This window comes from Triturus cristatus, chromosome 7 (genome assembly GCF_964204655.1).
Source record: "Triturus cristatus chromosome 7, aTriCri1.1, whole genome shotgun sequence".
NCBI lineage: Eukaryota > Metazoa > Chordata > Amphibia > Caudata > Salamandridae > Triturus > Triturus cristatus.
Genome location: NC_140590.1, coordinates 569,544,744 through 569,562,885, shown reverse-complemented (window position 1 = coordinate 569,562,885; position 18,142 = coordinate 569,544,744). Strand labels below are relative to the sequence as shown.

The 18,142-nt window shown below is 45.5% G+C and overlaps 1 protein-coding gene across 1 annotated transcript in view; it reads left to right on the top strand.

The window, feature by feature from the left end:
* The window catches only part of HEATR9 (HEAT repeat containing 9), a 237,439-nt gene that overhangs the window by 106,129 nt on the left and 113,168 nt on the right, over positions 1 to 18,142 (top strand). Inside the window, exon 8 of the mRNA XM_085614945.1 lies at positions 12,939 to 13,069. Coding sequence (XP_085471071.1) covers positions 12,939 to 13,069 — 131 coding nt within the window. The remainder of the gene's footprint in view (positions 1 to 12,938; positions 13,070 to 18,142) is intronic.

Below are 18,142 nucleotides of genomic sequence, written 5' to 3'. Positions count from 1 at the left end.
GGGCTAATGTTTGCTAGGGCAGTGTGTGAGTTGGCATTTTGTGCGGTCTAATATGTGTAGTGCAGTGTGTAAGGGTGGGAGCTGTGTGTGTGTGCGTGGTGTGAGTGTGAAGTCTGTGTTTTGAAAGTATTTTTCATTCACGTTTCATGTGAGGTTTGTGACTTGTAAGTAAAGTTTATTTGTATTGTAAACTCTTTTTTCTTTTGAGAAAAAAACGCACAGTGTGACACTGGGTCACGTAAATCACTGCAGTGACTTAGAAGTAAACTAACTGTATTCGTATTTATTTAAAGTACTGTCTTTTTAATTGTACGCAAAAAAAACGCACGGGCTCATGTAAATCACTCCAGTGCCTTCAGGGCTGTGAATACTCACGCTAAAAGTAAAAACAAAAGGGGAGATGAAAGGAAGGGTGGGAGGGACTTTGTCGACAGAGCATATGGGGGTGAGGGGGTGTGCAGGACGGTGAGCTGAATGTGTGTGCCAGAGAAGGAGAGTGCGGCGCGTGCGCGCCACAGCATTTCCAGGCCGCAACCTCCACGTGAATTTTGTTGATTTGTTAAATAAAATTACACAAAATTAAGCACCAAATGCATAGCACCGACAAACATTGTCCGAAAACAAAAAAATGCTTAAAATGCGTTTTGAAAACGTTTTGTTCCTGTAACGTTTGTGACTTTTAAAAAAAAGTGAAAATGCACCTACTGACATCGTACAAAATAGGGGGCAGAGTGTGTGGGGGGGGGTGCAGAGTGTGGGGGGGGTGCAGAGTGTGAGGGGCAGTGTGTGTGGTCTGTGTGAGAGTGGGGCAGTGTGTGTGGTCTGTGTGAGAGGGTGGCGTGTGAGAGGGTGGCAGTGTGTGTGGTCTGTGTGAGAGGGGGGCAGTGTGTGTGGTCTGTGTGAGAGGGGGGCAGTGTGTGTGGTCTGTGTGAGAGGGGGCAGTGTGTGTAGTGTTTGTGAGAGGGAGCAGTGTGTGGGCTGTGTGCGAGGGGGGCAGTGTGTGGTGTGTGTGTGCGAGGGGCCTAATATGTGGAGTGCAGTGTGTAAGGGTGGGAGCTGTGTGTGTGTGCGTGGTGTGAGTGTGCAGTCTGTGTGTTTTGAAAGTATTTTTCATTCACGTTTCATGTGAGGTTTGTGACTTGTAAGTAAAGTGTATTTGTATTGTAAACTCTTTTTTCTTTTGAGAAAAAAACGCACAGTGTGACACTGGGTCACGTAAATCACTGCAGTGACTTAGAAGTAAACTGTATTGGTATTTATTTAAAGTACTGTCTTTTTAATTGTACGCAAAAAAAAACGCACGGGCTCATGTAAATCACTCCAGTGCCTTCAGGGCTGTGAATACTCACGCTAAAAGTACAAGCAAAAGGGGAGATGAAAGGAAGGGTGGGAGGGACTTTGTCGACAGAGCATATGGGGGTGAGGGGGTGTGCAGGACGGTGAGCTGAATGTGTGTGCCAGTAGAAGGAGAGTGCGGCGCGTGCGCGCCACAGCATTTCCAGGCCGCAACCTCCACGTGACTTTTGTTGATTTGTTAAATAAAATGACACAAAATTAAGCACCAAATGCATAGCACCGACAAACATTGTCCGAAAACAAAAAAAAATGCTTAAAATGCGTTTTGAAAACGTTTTGTTCCTGTAACGTTTGTGACTTTTTAAAACAAGTACCGTTTCTCCAAGACAGTTTAGTTACACGATGGTAAATGAGCCGGTTTATGTTTCTAGTGTCACTGTGCCTGTGGTGAGTGGACATGTTGGCGAGGGTTCCCCTCACTCCCGCACGTCAGCTGTGGCTGTCCTGGCACGAAGGATCACGTAGCTCGGTGATCGCCTGCCTTACAAGATGTCTCGTGCCAGACTTCATGAAATGTCTTAACGTAGGACGGCCATGTATACTCCTCCACAAAGCATCATTTGATATCCCGACTTTAATTACGCGCCTCTACTGACGGGCCCCGCCGTTGCCACAGCAATGGCAAGCCGCTAATTAAGTTGTAGCCTTATTCCTCCCTGAGACTTTAAATGCAGGACTTTAACAAATAGCGCTGGGGAAGGCGCGCACCTTGCCACGGCGCCATTGTCCTGCAGCTTATTTTTAATTACAATGAATCCTGAGATACGCGATCCCAGAAATACTTTGTGGGAATAGCGGTGAATGCGCTCGTCATGCGAATGGCGCCTAGAGTCGGCTGCGGGGTGAGGAGGGGGTGTTACGGCTTCAGCAGTCACGGTGAGCTGTCTGGAGCAGAGATGGGGCCACGGGGAGCGAGGGGTGCATATGACGGAGGGACAAGGGAGAGACAGGCGAACAGGACAGATTATGGGGTAGCAAAAAACAAGGGGGCGAGAGATGGGGCTCCAGAAGAGAGCGGTGCTCAGCCTGGGTACAAACAGAAAGCGAAGGGGACCAGGGATAGGAAGGGACAGGCAGGCGCCAATGGGGGCGGGGGAGCGGCAGTAACAAAACGGGGCACAACACTCAGAATAGAGGCGTTCTCGAGGGTGGATAAAAGTAGCAGAAAGAAATAGGAACAAGCATTGGACGCGCGAGACGCGATGGTGGGGGGGTGGGGGAGAGAAGCGCGAGTTCTGGTGTTTGTTAGTGCAAGGTGGGGGGAGAGGGGGGTGTAATTGGGTTGGGTTTTTGGCATGTATTTTAAGTATTAGTGCACTCGTGTGGGTATGCCTGCGATATTTCTTAGAATATGGATCTGCCTGAGGGAAAGGCAAGAAAGAGGGTGGTGGTGCGTGTGGGGGCAGGAGGTCGAGGGCAGTTGTGGATTAGCAGCTAAGGGTCCCTTCTTAATCTGACGGGCTGCAGGAGCCCAGCCTGCAAGAATCGCAATAAAAAACAAGCAGGAAGTGGGATAAGGGAGGGGGTAGGGGAGAGAGGCAATGCAGGCTGGCAAATGGTGAGCACTTTTCGCGGGCGGCCGTGCGGCCGCGAAAGTGAAAGAAAACGAATGCTTTCAGGCTGCCAAATGGTGCGCGCGCCCGGAGCACATGCACTGTAGTTGGCGGCCTGAAATGCACTCGTTTCCACTTCCAAAAGTCGCTTACTATAAGTCTCGCCTGAGCAGCGCTAAAGCGCTGTCTCAGGCGAGACCTAAAAACGTGAAAAAGCAAGAAGTGTTCATTTGCTTGGTGAAGTAAAGAACACATAGGGTGTAGGGGTCAGAGAAGGTAGAAGTAATACTAAGATGTGCGGATCATGTATGCAATCTGGATGTCCAATAAACAAACAGCTTCATCTACCCAGATAATGGAACTTTCACATTTGCTGGTGGTTTATTCTATTCAGCAAATGAAATCCTTCTGAGGGTTTTGTTCTTCCTACTGCTGGATTAACTGCAGAAATCATCCCAAGGCCAGCAGCATAATTATCTCTTATGACTAGACCACTATGAAACAGTCCACGAAACACGTATGCTCTTGACCTGGACGTCTATAGAGTCCTATAGAGTCCTCCGGGTATACTTATGTCTTCCTTCACAGGGGTACTTACAGGGAGGCTTCTTTGGGAACATTTTTCTTGGCATCTTCAGAGGAGTTGTGTCCCATCGTGTGATTTCCAAAAAGAAGCTTGTGAGACTCACGGGTCCGCTGCACGGATGTCTAGACTTCAGTGCTGCTCTGTATCTCCCACCTTCCGCTCCATGGAGGCTAAAAGCCACTCTTGAGTACACAGGGGGATAGGGGAATTGGGAGAAACACACATCACCGCGTACCAGCCTCTCACACCTAATATGGATTCTTCTTGTGGGTTCTAGTACTGAAGAGAGTAAACAAACAATATTGCTACTTATTCTCCAGAACTGAACTGTGTAACATATGTGTATCAAGTGCCTTTCAGAGTTGAGTAATACTCTTATAGCTGTGTGTGCTTGTGAACAGAAAATGGTTTGCCTGAAACATAATAGAAAATATTAGTTTGAGATCTAACTTCTATGAGTGTAAAAATATGTATATGCTACCTGATCCTTCAACTACCTTGAATAATATTGAATGCAATTCACAATATGATCAGTAAACCAATTCATGTATGAAGTTCAAAGTCTGTAGGAGTGTGATATAATCACTTTTAGTCAAAATCATGAATTTACTTCATTAAAGTCTATCACAAACGATAGCGCCGAAGAAGAATAATTGCATGTCCCTACGAGAGCTGATGGCAGTACTCGAACAACAACAAGATTCTGGAGAATAGTGAACGCATGAATCAGTCTGAGCGATATGCGAACAGAGAACGTTGCGCCATTGGGAATTGAGGCTCTTCTAGGAAAGCACCCTAATATTCTAGAGTTTGAAGGTGGCTACCATACCCCAGTTCAGGCTTGTTCTCATTTGACATGAGGCCGTCATTACGTGAGTGCCATCTTTGTATGGAAAGTGTAGAATGTTACTTAGATCCGCATTTAATATTCACTACATGAAATTATAGCTCAATATATAGTTTCTGAATAACTAAAATTTGAGAAACTATACGTGGAGTTAATGTCTATGTCCATCTAATTTGATTGGCCCCTGTGACGATTCCCCATATACTCTGAGCACAGTGATGCACACCGTTGATGTTCTTAATAAAGGGCTATGATGCCTTCCTGTCTCCATTCACTTTGTAGACTGTATAATAAAGGGGTGGAGAACATTGTTCATCTCACATGTGTTTGCCTGGAACTGATAAAAGAAAGAAGAAAAATGCTGAAAAACTTTTGTAATGAGTGGGTAATCCACACTTGCAGGCAGGCTGTCATTGCATGTATTAGATCCACGGATCCAGTGATCAGCTGTAGATATATGAAAACTTATGAATAGTGCTGGAAAAAGCTATTAGCCGCAGCAGAGCATCGTCGGCACATGAGATTGTAGAAAGTCTGTGAAGCTTATTCTGCCATATTTGATCGTTATAATCCCCTGACTTGTTTTTGACATAACACTGCTAAAATCGCTGCACCTTAAATATAGCACAGCACATATGCACTTCAGGGATACAAAATACCTCCAGGTATCCGGGATCAGGTATAAAAAGACATTTCTTTTATACGTAAAGCTGCTTACATTTTACACATTTTATATGCTTTTATAAAAAGTTTTCCTCTTTTTTATACCACGTGTAAAATAATATTTGTTGAAATGTGTTCCGTGCATATCTTTTTAGAATAATTTTTATGATAAATGTAAGCTGTGGGCTATGGTTTTAAATAACTATGCATTAATAAATAAACTTGAAGCACTTTGGGGCATATTTACAAAGAAGTGACGGAGCGCAGCGTTAGCCTTCTTGGCTTAACGCCACTCTCCACCACTTCTGAAACGCAGGGCTGCACCCTATTTACAACAATACGGTACAACCCTGCATTTCCACCTGTGCTGGCGCTAATTTCAGCTGCCTAGCGCCAACGCAGGCACCCTTGCACCATAGTGCAAGGCTGCCTGCGTTGGGGCAAAAGGTTTCCCTTCCTGCACATAAACAATCATGCATGGCGTTTTGCTGTTTATATGTGTGCTGCACAATGCCGCACACATAGAAACAGCAAAAACAAGGAGAAGTAAAGCATTCCACCCATTTTTTTTGTCTTAATTTGGGTGCTGCCGCCTATTTATGCCACCCTTGTAAATAAGGGGCAGCATCAAAATCAATGGGTGTTGCGGCGGAACACCCACCGCAACACCCATTGCCCACCCCTTTCACGCTAACTATAGCGTGAAAGGGTGCCTTAATTACAAGGCAGTGTTAAGCCACATACAGTGGCTTAACACTACCTTGTAAATAAGGCGAAGCTCATATCGTCACAGGAACGTCTTTAAAAGTGACGTTCCTGTGGCGATAGGGGCTTGTAAATATGCCCCTGTATTACTTCGAGAGAGGCATTCAGGAAAAACCTTGGTATTACCTAGATAAAGGAATCTTAAGACTGCTTGCTTAATATCACATAATTAACTAGAGCAATCATTGCCACATTTCCCTTCATTTGTTTACCTAAAGCTACTCAAATATCTTTCATTCTATGTAGTAAGAGTTCTGAGACAATCATCTCTCTCTCATCCTAAGACTCCCTTGAGAGTCATCTAAATGCAGCGGTGGTCGGCACGGATCAGGGTTAGGCAGGCAGGAGCAGAGGAGGACACAGGGGAAGTGGGTGCAAAAAAAAAAAAAAAAAAGAAAGAAAAAACGTACCTTCTCGCCGTTCCCTCGCCTCGACTCTCTGCCATAGTCCCTCGCTCTAGCCGGAACAGGAAGCACACCCAGGCTGCCCAATGCCAATGCTCAGACGCTGACTGGGAGCCTGGGAACTTTCTCTACGCCGGCTGTAATGTAACCTGCGTGGAGAACATGCAAAATGGGCATGAATGTTTGGAAGGGCTGAGACGACTCGACACGGCCGACCAAACATTCATGTGCATTTACATAGTGTGTTTACCACTCCCCCTGCTCCAGTAGTCAGAGCAGTCCCACCCGCCCTGCAAAGCTGCCACCATAGGACAAAATAATATTATAATAACGCTAGTCATTATCATTTTATTTTTCCTTTATTTCATTGCTAAAAAGCAGTGGGGCGACGCTACTCCACCTCAGTGGAGGAGCTGCCACTGGCCACATGGCGTTTATTGTGTGGATCATCTAGACAGAGACCTCTGATGACCACTTTTCTCCTATCATGGTATCAAGTAGACAATGGTCTTTGAGGGGCATCTGTCAAGCATAAAGTGATTTACTGATTACATTGGGAAGAGATGTTTTAGGCAGAGTTGGGTAAATTCACGCTCGAAAAATGAAACACAGGAATTTCACCGTCTTTTCACACCCGAGGAGCAGAATTGGGGCTAGCCCGCTGCTCCTTGGGCAGAAAACAAACCCCAAAAGCACAGTTTCTTTTTGAAACAATATGAATTGATTGGTAATGTATTTACCTTAATGCAAATAACAATTAGCATTAAGATAAATGCACCTTCCAAACTCCTGTCAGTGCCCTTTAAAGCAGTTTCCCCGGCAGGTTTATGTGCACCACCTGCCTACAGAGTCCTCCTGTAGACAGGTGAGACACTTAGGGGTCTATTAGGATGGCGGGCGGATCGCCACCACCCATGTGGCGGTGGCAATCCGCCCGCCATTTCCGTCCGCCCGCCTAACATTTCCCCCGCCATATTACGATGGCGGTGGGGACCCAGGCGGATGGAAAGACCTGTCCGATTGTCCACCGGGTGGAAAAGACCTGAAAAATGGTGGCGGTGCCTTCCAGGCACCACCATCCATATTACGATGATGGTGGTCTCATGCCTTTGCATGGCAGCGACTCCGCCATGTAAAGGCATGCGGAGAATGCCTTTGGGGGCCCGTTGCGGGCACCCAGGAGGTTGGGGGGTGGGTGGCTGCACTTGGGGGGTACCCATGGTACTCACGAAATTTGCATGCACAAGGTGGCAGGCACCACGCGGTGCCTGTCACGTTGTGCATGCAAATGCACACCATGCCCTTTTAACATTGTGGCGGGTGCTGAATACAGCACCGCCCGCCACAATGTTAAATATACAGAATGCAACCGCCATGGTGGCGGTCGCATCCTAATTGGCACAGCGGGACCGCCGCACCACTAGCGGCCGGTCCCAGCACCACTAGTGTGGCGGGCGGACTGGAGTCCGTCCGCCATCCTAATAGACCCCTAAAACTCTAACAAATATACAGCAATTGCCTATGCTCAAATCAGTTTCTGTGGAAGCTGATGTTTTTTTAAATTACTATCTCCCCTAAGAGAATTCTCCTAGTTGTATCACATGACACAAGCATACATCAAGCAAGAAATAAAGAATATTGAACATGTATAGATATATTGTTAAAAATGTATTTAATTTTTAATATTAATACAATTCACACATATAGCAAAGTACATCACAATACATTAACAACGTTATCTTTAAAAATACTCATCCCTAAAGCCTCCATTTAATCCGCTCATGCCATTCATAACGATAGCCCCCGCAATATATCCACTTCATTATAAAAAAAATCCCATTATTTATCTATGATATCTATGAAATATACGCATATATTGAATCAATACTCAAGGGCTGATCAACCCATGGTGGCGGTCCCTGGACCCCCAGATTGGCGGTTCACCTGCCCTATTACGATTACACCAGATAGACTGCCACAGGCCCGCCTCAGCCGCTGGGGATAATGGAACCCGCAGCGTTGGTGTGGTGGTGAAAGGTCCTAATATGCTGGTGGTGCCGCTGTGGCACCGCCAATCATATTAGGAGTTTTCTTATGACACAGTTTTCATGGCAGTGAGGCCGCCATGAAAACTGTGGCACTGGGGAAACAACAAGGGACCCTAGAGGGCCCCCTAAGTCCTCAGGGCCATTGGGGTTCTGCAGGGGGGCACATTATGTGCCCCCCTGTGTGCATTCGCCCCGTTCCTGCATGGCATGGACTGCACAGTCCATGCCATGCAGGAATGGCCTTTGATGTTCTCATTGTGATGCCTTTTTAATGGACATCACTGCGGGACCGCCAAAGCACCGCCCACCAGACCCAAGGAAACTCGTAATCTGGCGGGCAGTGTCAGTACAGCTTTGGCTATGTGGGAGCGGGCACCGGCATGGCGACCTGCTTCCACACTGCCAAAGTTGTAATTAGGCCCTAAATCTAGACACTCCTACCAGTGGCGTAACAATAATTGGGGGGCCCCCCTGCAAGCAGTGCTTAATTTGTGCCGGTGCTTTCCGGTGCTTAGCACCGGCACATATTTATCAGGGCCGGGTCTACAAAACACAAGGTATCTGCAACTCTGCACGACATAAATTACCTCATTGACTCGGCGCATCACATACCGATCCAGACCATCTGACTCGTAATTTATATACTGCCTGCATGAATCAATCCAATATGCAGATCAGATTCGATAGATTCAGTCGTGATGGTCACGATGCGCATTTTGAATTTTTTTCTTTAATTAGGCCGCAGCCGATGCCGGTGGGCGGGACACAGATTGGGCAGGGGGCTGGATTTTGTTCTGCCGGGGTAGGGCTGTGGGGTGGCACTGTGCGTAGATTGTTTTCAAAATGCCCCGCCCCGGCACACCAGCACGTACGCACCCGGCCACGAGTCATCAGCATTTGAGGTGGAAGCCCGGCCCGACGACGTTGTTATGCAGGCAGCAACAGCAGCCTCGGCTAGGCCGCCTATCGAATATAAAGGCAGGCCAGTGTCCATCCGCCCTCCACCACCATAGCAGTAACAGTAAGTAACATCTATAATATATTATGCCATTACCAACGCTGCTTTTTTTTGGTGAGTCGTGGACTCGTGGGTGGCAGGACGTGACGGTCACCGGCATTGGCGAGGTACTTCCGGCTCCCGCTCGGCTCCAAATGAAATCTGGGGTTAAGGAAGTTAAAGCGGCCAGGCGGCCCTGCAGTGCCCCGGCCCCCTTGCCCTTTTTATTCCAGCCTTCTCCTGGCCCGGTCAGTGGCATTGTAGAGGTCAGGTGCCCTGTGCCTGGCGCCGGAGGCATGATTACTCAGGGAAGGCCTTGGACTCGTCACTCGTTGGTTCACGCACTTCACAGTTCACTTCACATAAGTGAACTGTGAAGTGCGTGAACCAACGAGTGACGAGTCCAAGGCCTGTCCTGAGCAATCATGCCTCCGGCGCCAGGCACGGGGCACCTGACCGCTACAATGCCACTGGCCGAGCCAGGAGGAGAAGGCTGGAAGAAGGGCAGGGGCCGTGGAGGGCCTTTAACTTTACTTTAACCCTGACTTTAGCAGCACAGCCTAGTCTCCAACTGTGCTATTAAAGGCATTGTACTGAAAAAATACAGAAGATTATCTTTAAAAACAAGTAGATTAGGAGGAAAAGTGAAAAGTTTTGCTTCGACATTTTATAGCAGCAACGTACAGATGGTCACAGTGATGTTAATTATTTTCTTTAGAAACAGCTTCTATTACCACAATGAGTGAGATTCAGGGAATTGTAATAATGGACAGACAAGATTTGGGAGGGGAGAGAGTTGGGAAGTAAACCAGTGCTTAATTTGTGCTGGTGCACCTCACTTCATTCACATGAAGTGAACTGTGAAGTGAACCAACGAGTGACGAGTCAAAGGCCCGCCCTGAGCAATCATGCCTCAGGTGCCAGGCATGGGGCACCTGACCTCTACAATGCCACTGACCAAACCGGGCCAGGAGGAGAAGGCTGGAAGAAGGGCAGGGGCCGTGCAGGGCCTTTAACTTTACTTTAACCCGACTGCGCGGCCTAGTCTCCAACTGTGCGATTAAGGGCATTGTATTGACTGAGAAACTGAATAGACGGAGTCCACCACATCAGTATCAGGTGATCGATGCTTGAAGGAGCTGGGTGTTTTTCCTGATTTTGCCTACGCTCCAACTTGCTGCTCCCCTGCTGAGTTGTATCAGTCCTATCTATGGTGTATTCAGTGGGTATGCTGCCACTTTCAGAGTGGACAAGTGGAAAATAGTAAAACTCCTCATCAAGACATGGCACATTTGCATGAGAGCTCTCAGAGAGGCTGCTGTGTAGTCACTGCCTGTGCTCAACATACTGCTGCCAGCTGAGCAAAAATAACATGCCATGCTCAGGAGGGTAATTGCTGATCTTGCTTTCTTGGTGCCTGACGGCACTTACAAATATGATTGTTGTTTCATGACTTGTGTGGAGATGTTTTATCATCTATATTGATAAAGCTTTTTAAAGTGGTATCAATATTCCTGTATGATGTCCAATCCTATAAAATCCTCGTAACCTGCCTTCCTGTTGATCCTGTTCAGTCAAGACCTGCAAAGTGTCACCCATCACGTGTGAAACTACAGTATTGTTTAATCATATTTCCCTGCATCACCCTACAAAGCCAAAAAGTGTCTCAAACATATTTTCAAATGCATTTTTCAAGCTGCTTTTTTGCTTCTGCATCTTCCATACTAAGTCAGTCTCAGGCCCGTCATGACCAGTAGCCACTCGTAACATTTCTTCCGTTTGGCTGAGACTCTTACTGGGAGACATTAGCTTGAGCACTGCTAAGTGAAAGTATTATGTGGCTGAGAATCACATTATATATGGTTCTACTCATACCAAGAATATTTGCGTTCTAATGCATGAAAATTAGCCCTAGAGGGAGCGCGGCTACCTGCTTTGAACACAGTTCTCTAGAAAATTATGAAGTAGGAATATTTGTTAATCTAACTGAAATAACAATAGAGAAATACTTTTCTCCTAACTGTACCTATACAGGGTCGGACTGGGAAAGAATATAGGCCCGGGTACCAAAAGAAATGTGCCCACTCCCCCTTAGAGAATCAGAAAGCCAAAACAAATTGGCCATGTTTGTAAATTGGGGCTGTTTTCAACTTGTAAAGACACACTGTATAAGGGTTTTGCATGGTATGTAAGTCTTCATGGATTTGAGCTTAATGCAGGCAATGTTCTTTTTAATATCTGGGAACTCAACAATAAAGACCGGTCCATGATTCTGAAAAGGGCCGGGCCCATAAGTTTTAGATCAGTTTTAGACTTGCTGTCTGATGGTTCTTTATAGTAGCATTAAAGTGTACGAGTGACATTTAAAAAAGTATGAATAACACTTTGTGGCGCGCAAAATCAATCACTGAAGACGAAAGAAACATATAATATTCAGATCGGGTATTACATCTGACTTTTAGCAGTGCCAGTTGAGGATGCGGCTGGAGCCAATAGAATAAGCGGGTGGAGCCAGTGGAGGAAGTGGGTGGGGCCCGTGAAAAGTAGGTGTGGCCTCCAACGAACATTTGAGCACCTGGACTTCATATTTTACAAATTAAGCACTGCCTGCAAGGTACGTGGAGGGGCCTCCTCCGGACTCTTATCAGGAGCCCCACGGCCGAAGTGCAGTGCTGAGGGGGATCCCTGGAACTTGGGGGCCCCCCGCACTGCGGGGGATGCGGGGGCCTGTGTTACGCCCCTGACTCCTACTTTGCCTCAAACTTGTTACTCTCATTTCCCAGTAAATATGTGGGATAAAGTACCCTCATCCGTACATTATAGGGATAATGCAGTCATTCACTAAGGAGTTCCATGCCCATAGAGAGGACAATCCATCCGTATCTGCTGGCTTTATTGTAGTTTTTCCTCCCATATTTAAGTCTGTTAGTGCTTTAGTGTCTACATTAAAGAGATTGTACTGATCCCAAGTATGTTTCTGGAACAAATTATTTACTCCTTTCTCAATTTCTTCTCTCAATAAATGCCAACTTCTGGACCCACATTTTTTAGTGAGGGAGGAAAAATAAAGCGGTGCTTTAAACCAGAATTTGTATTCTGTTTCCTTACATATCCAGTCATGTAAAAAAAATCTGATCTTATGAATGAACAGTTGTATTTCTTGGTATTGTTCAATTATGCCAGGTTTTGTGTCTCCTCTGCTGGGAACGTTTATTTGAAAGCACTGTTAGGGGCTAGCCATTGTAACTAAGTTAAAGAAAATTATGTTCGAAACAAGCAAAAACTCCTCATTCCTGACATTTCTAAATAGGATTTCTTGATTTGCTGTGCACTTTGACTGTATTCTTCCCTTTCTACACTCCGGAGCAGGCAAATGTGGAAACGGTGAAATTGTCTATAGTTTACCACATATGGGACAAGGGGAATTTCACCCATCACTTGTTTTAGGGACGGCTCTATTGACAGGATACCTGAAAAAGGGCTCAGAGGGTCACATGGATCTGTTCACTCTACAGGAATACCTGGTTAAAGGCCTAACAGTAAAAGTTCTGTGCCTTACTTTCCTAGAACACCTAGAAACCATTCCATCCACAGAAGGGCCATTATATATTAACCCTCGCTCAGTGGTAGTCAGGTTGCCTCTGTCCTAGTCATCCACACATCATCAACAACTTGTGCTATTTTTCTTATCCTGGTGCTGTCTGGTATTCTGTCTCTAGGTTGCATGGATGCTGCTGTGGTGAATGACTTCTTCAGATTCCTGCAAGCTGGCAATGATGAAGTAACTCTGGACCTTCTAGGCACACTGAGATCTGTTTTGCAAAAGAAGGCGTCTTGCGATCCCTCCCAGGTACTGTTAATCAAAACATACTTCCCCACCAAACAAGATGCACTCTTGGCCATGCCTACTGCTCCCATGAAATTCCACAAAGTCATGGTTTAGTTCTGCCTCTCTTATGGTGAGTCCATCTATCCTGTTGTGGGTAGGGCAGTTCTTTAAACAGTGCTGTTAAGAGCGGTAGTCTGAAGAGTGTCGTTTGTGTGATCCATAGCCCATGCAGGCAAAAGATGAGAGGATCAAGGTGCCTTCCTCTATAACCAGCAAAGGAACATCATTGTACTTATGATATGTCATTAAAGATTATCCCTTACTGTACAGATGACTGCCCTGTGGCCTAAATGTTGCTGACAGAGTTTGTAAGTCCATCTCCATTGATCTGTCAAGAGATTCTTGGTATGTTTTTCAAAGCTCTACAATCGGCAGGGTTTTGATCAATGCCACCAGAGAGTCTTCGAGTTCTGTGGGCCGAGCATTTACTTTTCCACCATCAGAGAGACCGTTTTATCATGCCAGAGAAGCTGAGGTTTGTTTCAGCCATGTTGAAGAAGCACAGCTCACGTTCTTTCATACTAGTAGAAAATAAATATTCCTCCAGTTCATCCTTTTTTTTTGTTTTAAAACTATTTTTATTAGTTTTATGTTTAATAGGTAAACAAAAAATCGCAACGCAGGTACAGTGAATCTCACAATACGTGGTTAGAGACAAGAAGAAGGATACAGATCTACTTTTCAGCAAAATTACAGCATGAGTGACAGAGATCGGTCAGGGGTGGGGAGGACTTCGAATGAATGAATCTGTCCAGCATATGTGTGGAGGTAGTCCCTTTGAGTAGAGGGCAGAACGGCAGAAAAGTTGGCAGGGATGAGGGTTTACGCGGTAAGGTAGGGAACCTGGGGAGGAGGGGCTGTAAAAGAGTGATAGGTTGAGGTTGCGGAGTGCGGGGGTGCAAACTGTGCCAGGGAGTGTGCAATGTGTTATATCTATGGCCCGAGGCCAAGGTGGTATTGTAAGGGGGCAGGTACAGGAGATCATACCACAACCACATATCATCAAGTGTGAGTCTAGTGTGTAGGGTAGAGAGAAGGCCAGGCACCATGTTGTGATAGGTTCACGAGGAGGAGGAGCCGCACAATACCTGGCCCCACCCTGGGGCTATGGGACCTCGGCAGAGGCCCCAAGTCTCCTCCCTGTGTGGGGCAGTCGCCTCTGCCCCAGCCCACTGTGCCACAGCGGCCTTCCAGGCTTCACTGCTGGGTTGTACTGCTCTTTTCCATTTCATTGTTATTGCCCATTTTGCAAGTGCTAGATCAGTAAAGTGAGCAGCCGTTTTTTGTCTCTTCAAACGTCTTAAAATTTCCAGAGCTCCAACCTTCCAGGTGTCTAAGTGAGGTCGACCCGTGGTCCCAGAAAGTTTCTGGGTAACCTCTGTCCAGGAATTGTGAAGACAGGGACAGTCCAATAGCACATGATCTGTAGGTATGCAGTCATAATATTGAGTTTTAAATATCGATGTACCTAAATATCGATGTTTAAATCTCAAAATGACAGAATATCGACCTGCAAGAATATCGCCAACAAGAATTTTGACATGCAGGTAAGAAATATCGTTTTACTGAATATCGAAGTTAGTAATATCGTTAGTAAAAATATCGTTGTTTATTAAGATCGATTTTTTGTTAGTGTTCTGTATGTTAGCATATGTGTTAAAAGTATAGCTTATTTTTTAATGTATGTTTGAATTTTTTAGAAATAATTTATTTTATGTTAATTAATTTATGCGTATTTTAGTTCTGTAGCGGGTTGTGGGTTGATAGGGAGTAGGGTTGGAAGTAATTTAATTGAAATTAATTAAATAAAATTTTTATTAATTTCTATTTTTGTATTTAATAATTTATATTGTTCATTATGTTAATTAATTTGTTATTAATTAATTATTAATTGGTTATTAATAATTAATAATTATTTAGTAAATATGTTAATTGTGTAATTGTTTCAGGAGCGGGTTGTGGGTTGATAGGGGAGTAGGGTGGGAAGTAATTTAATTATAATTAATCGATTAATATATTTATTAATTAATATTTATGTAATTAATATTTTATATTGATTGTGTTACACATGTGATTAGTTAATAATTAGATATTAATTATTAATAATTAATTAGTAAATATGTTAATTGTGTTATTGTTTTAGGAGCGGGTTGTGGGTTGATAGGGGAGTAGGGTGGGAAGTAATTTAATTTCAATAAAAACTTTATTAATTTTTATATAAACAGTATTTATTTAAAGTTATTTTATAGTGTTAATTGTGTGAACTAATTTATTTTTTATGGTTTTTAAATTGCTTGTTAATTGTTATTAGTTAATTACTTGTTAATTAATTATGTTAATTGTGTAATATTTATCAATATTGGGGGTGTCGTTTATAGGGGAATATGGTGGGAGGTAAATTATTTTTGAAAAATTAATTTTTTGGTAATTTATATTAATTATTTTGCAGGAGTGGGAATAATAAACTATTCCCTTCCGCTATCCAAATAGTAATTTTGAGTCACCCGCTATCCAATACTTTCCCTACTGTTGCACTCACTGGAGTGGAAAAAGTAATTTTGACCCCTCGCTATCCAACACTTTCCCTACTGGTGCACTCGCTGGAGTGGGAATAGTCATTTTTACCCACCCACTATCCAACACTTTCCCTACTGTTGCAATTTCTGGAGTGGGAATAGAAATGTTAACCCCTCTGCTATCCAACACTTTCCCTACTGTTACACTCAGTGGAGTGGTAATAGTAAATTATTCCCCTCCGCTATCCAACACTTTCCCTACTGTTGCAATTGCTGGAGTGGGAATAGTAAATTATTCCCCTTCGCTAGCCAACAAGTTCCCTACTGTTGCACTCTCTATAGTGGGAATGGTAATTTTATCCCCTACGCTATCCAACATTTTATTTACTGTTATAGTTAATGTGGTGTAAAATATTTTTTTTTTACAAATAATTATTAATTTAACTATTTGTATTTATTATATCTATATATTTTGTTTTTATATTTATATGACAGGTTTATGTATATATACATATGTATTTATAATAATTATTATATTTCTAACATTTTGGTGCCGATTCCGATCCGTTAAAAAAAATTACCGTCCGACTCGTATCCGTATTTTTTTACGTACGAATCGTACAAGTCCCGTACAAACGGCAAAGTACGATTCGTATGTGAAAAATACATACGAATCACTGCAGGAAAAGTCTACGAGACGTCCCCGGACCGTTTTACATACAAATCCTAAAACTGAAGTCCGAGCGCGCAAGTACGATCCGTACCGCCCGTCCGAAAACACAAGCGCATGGAAAAGGCCCTGTACGGAGCGAACGCCGTACCACTCGTCTCTGGGTAAACTTGTGCCCGGGATACTAGTCGTACAGTCTCCCCCTCCCCCCCATATGTCTGCACCGTACCCCCCCCATGTCCGCACTCTACACCAGTCCCGTACGTGTACGCACCGTACCCCACCACCCTACCCCAGCCCCATACGTGTATGCACCGTACCCCACCACCGTACCCCAGCTCCGTACATGTACGCACCGTACCTCACCACCTTACCCCAGACCCTTACTTGTACGCACCGTACACCACCGTACCCCAGCCCCTTTCTTGTACGCACCGTACCCACCACCGTACCCGGCCCCGTACGTGTACGCACCGTACCCCACCACCGTACCCCAGCCCCTTACTTGTACGCACCGTACCCCACCACCGTACCCCAGGCCCGGACTTGGACGCACCGTACCCCAGCGCCTTACACCAGCACCCTTCCCCAGCCCTGTACCCCAACACCGTACCCCAGCACCGTACTTGTACGCACCGTACCCCAACACCATACCCCATGCCCCTACTTGGACGCACCGTACCCCAGCACCGTACAACATGCCCCTACTTGGACGCCCCGTACCCCAGCGCCATACCCCAGCCCCATACCTGTACGCACCGTACCCCAACACCGTACCCCATGCCCCTACTTGGACGCACCGTACCCAAGCGCCGTACAACATGCCCCTACTTGGACGCACCGTACCCCATCACCGTACCCCAGCATCGCGTATGTACGAACCGTACAACAACATTGCATATGTGAGCACTGTACAACAACATCGCGTATGTACGCACCTTACATACGCTAAAACTACTCGTACAGAACCAGGACACTGTCAAACAGCACAAGGAGGGTCAATTAGCCTCACACAACACCACAAAACACTTCTACAGTACAAAAAACATCTAAAAGACTGACCTGGCACATCCAAACCTGCAAACAGAGGCCCAAACTCACAACCACCTCTTATAACACACCCACCAAAATTTCAAACCCAGCCACACCCACAAATGGACCAATAAAAAGGGCCCACACCCACAAACCAAGAGCCTTTGCAACAGACCCACTGGTGACAGACACCACACACAAACAACTGCACCTATACATCTCAACTTACACACCTTCACACAACTTCCTTCATACATACCCCCTCTACACATTCACACACACACCTACACTTTCACACCCACAACCATCCACACCCACACCCCACACCATGCCCACAGACAAGAATCCAAAGTTCACAAGGGAGGAGCTGGACATCCTTGTCAACGAAGTCATCAGAGTCGAGCCACAGCTCTTTGGAACATTGGTCAGACAGACCAGCATAGCAGAAAATCACGCATGTGGCAGAGGATTGTCGATAGGGTGAATGCTGTTGCGCCCATCAGAAGGACCAGGAATGAATGACAAGCCAGGTGGTATGATCTGCGGAGGGTAGTCAAGCGCAAAATGAATGAGGAATATGCCCAGAGTAACATCACTGGAGGTGGGCTGCCCCGCAGACCGGTACATTACCATCCATAGGAGGAGAAGGTGATGGCCCTGCTTCCGCCGGTGGGAGTACACAGAGTCGAAGGAGTTGCCGAGCCTGGTGAGTACACAAACAACTTACGTAACATGGGGGCAATGGCATCCACACCCCAACTACAACAAATGCACTCACCTGCCCCCAAGCCCTCACCGGACACAACCACACTCAAA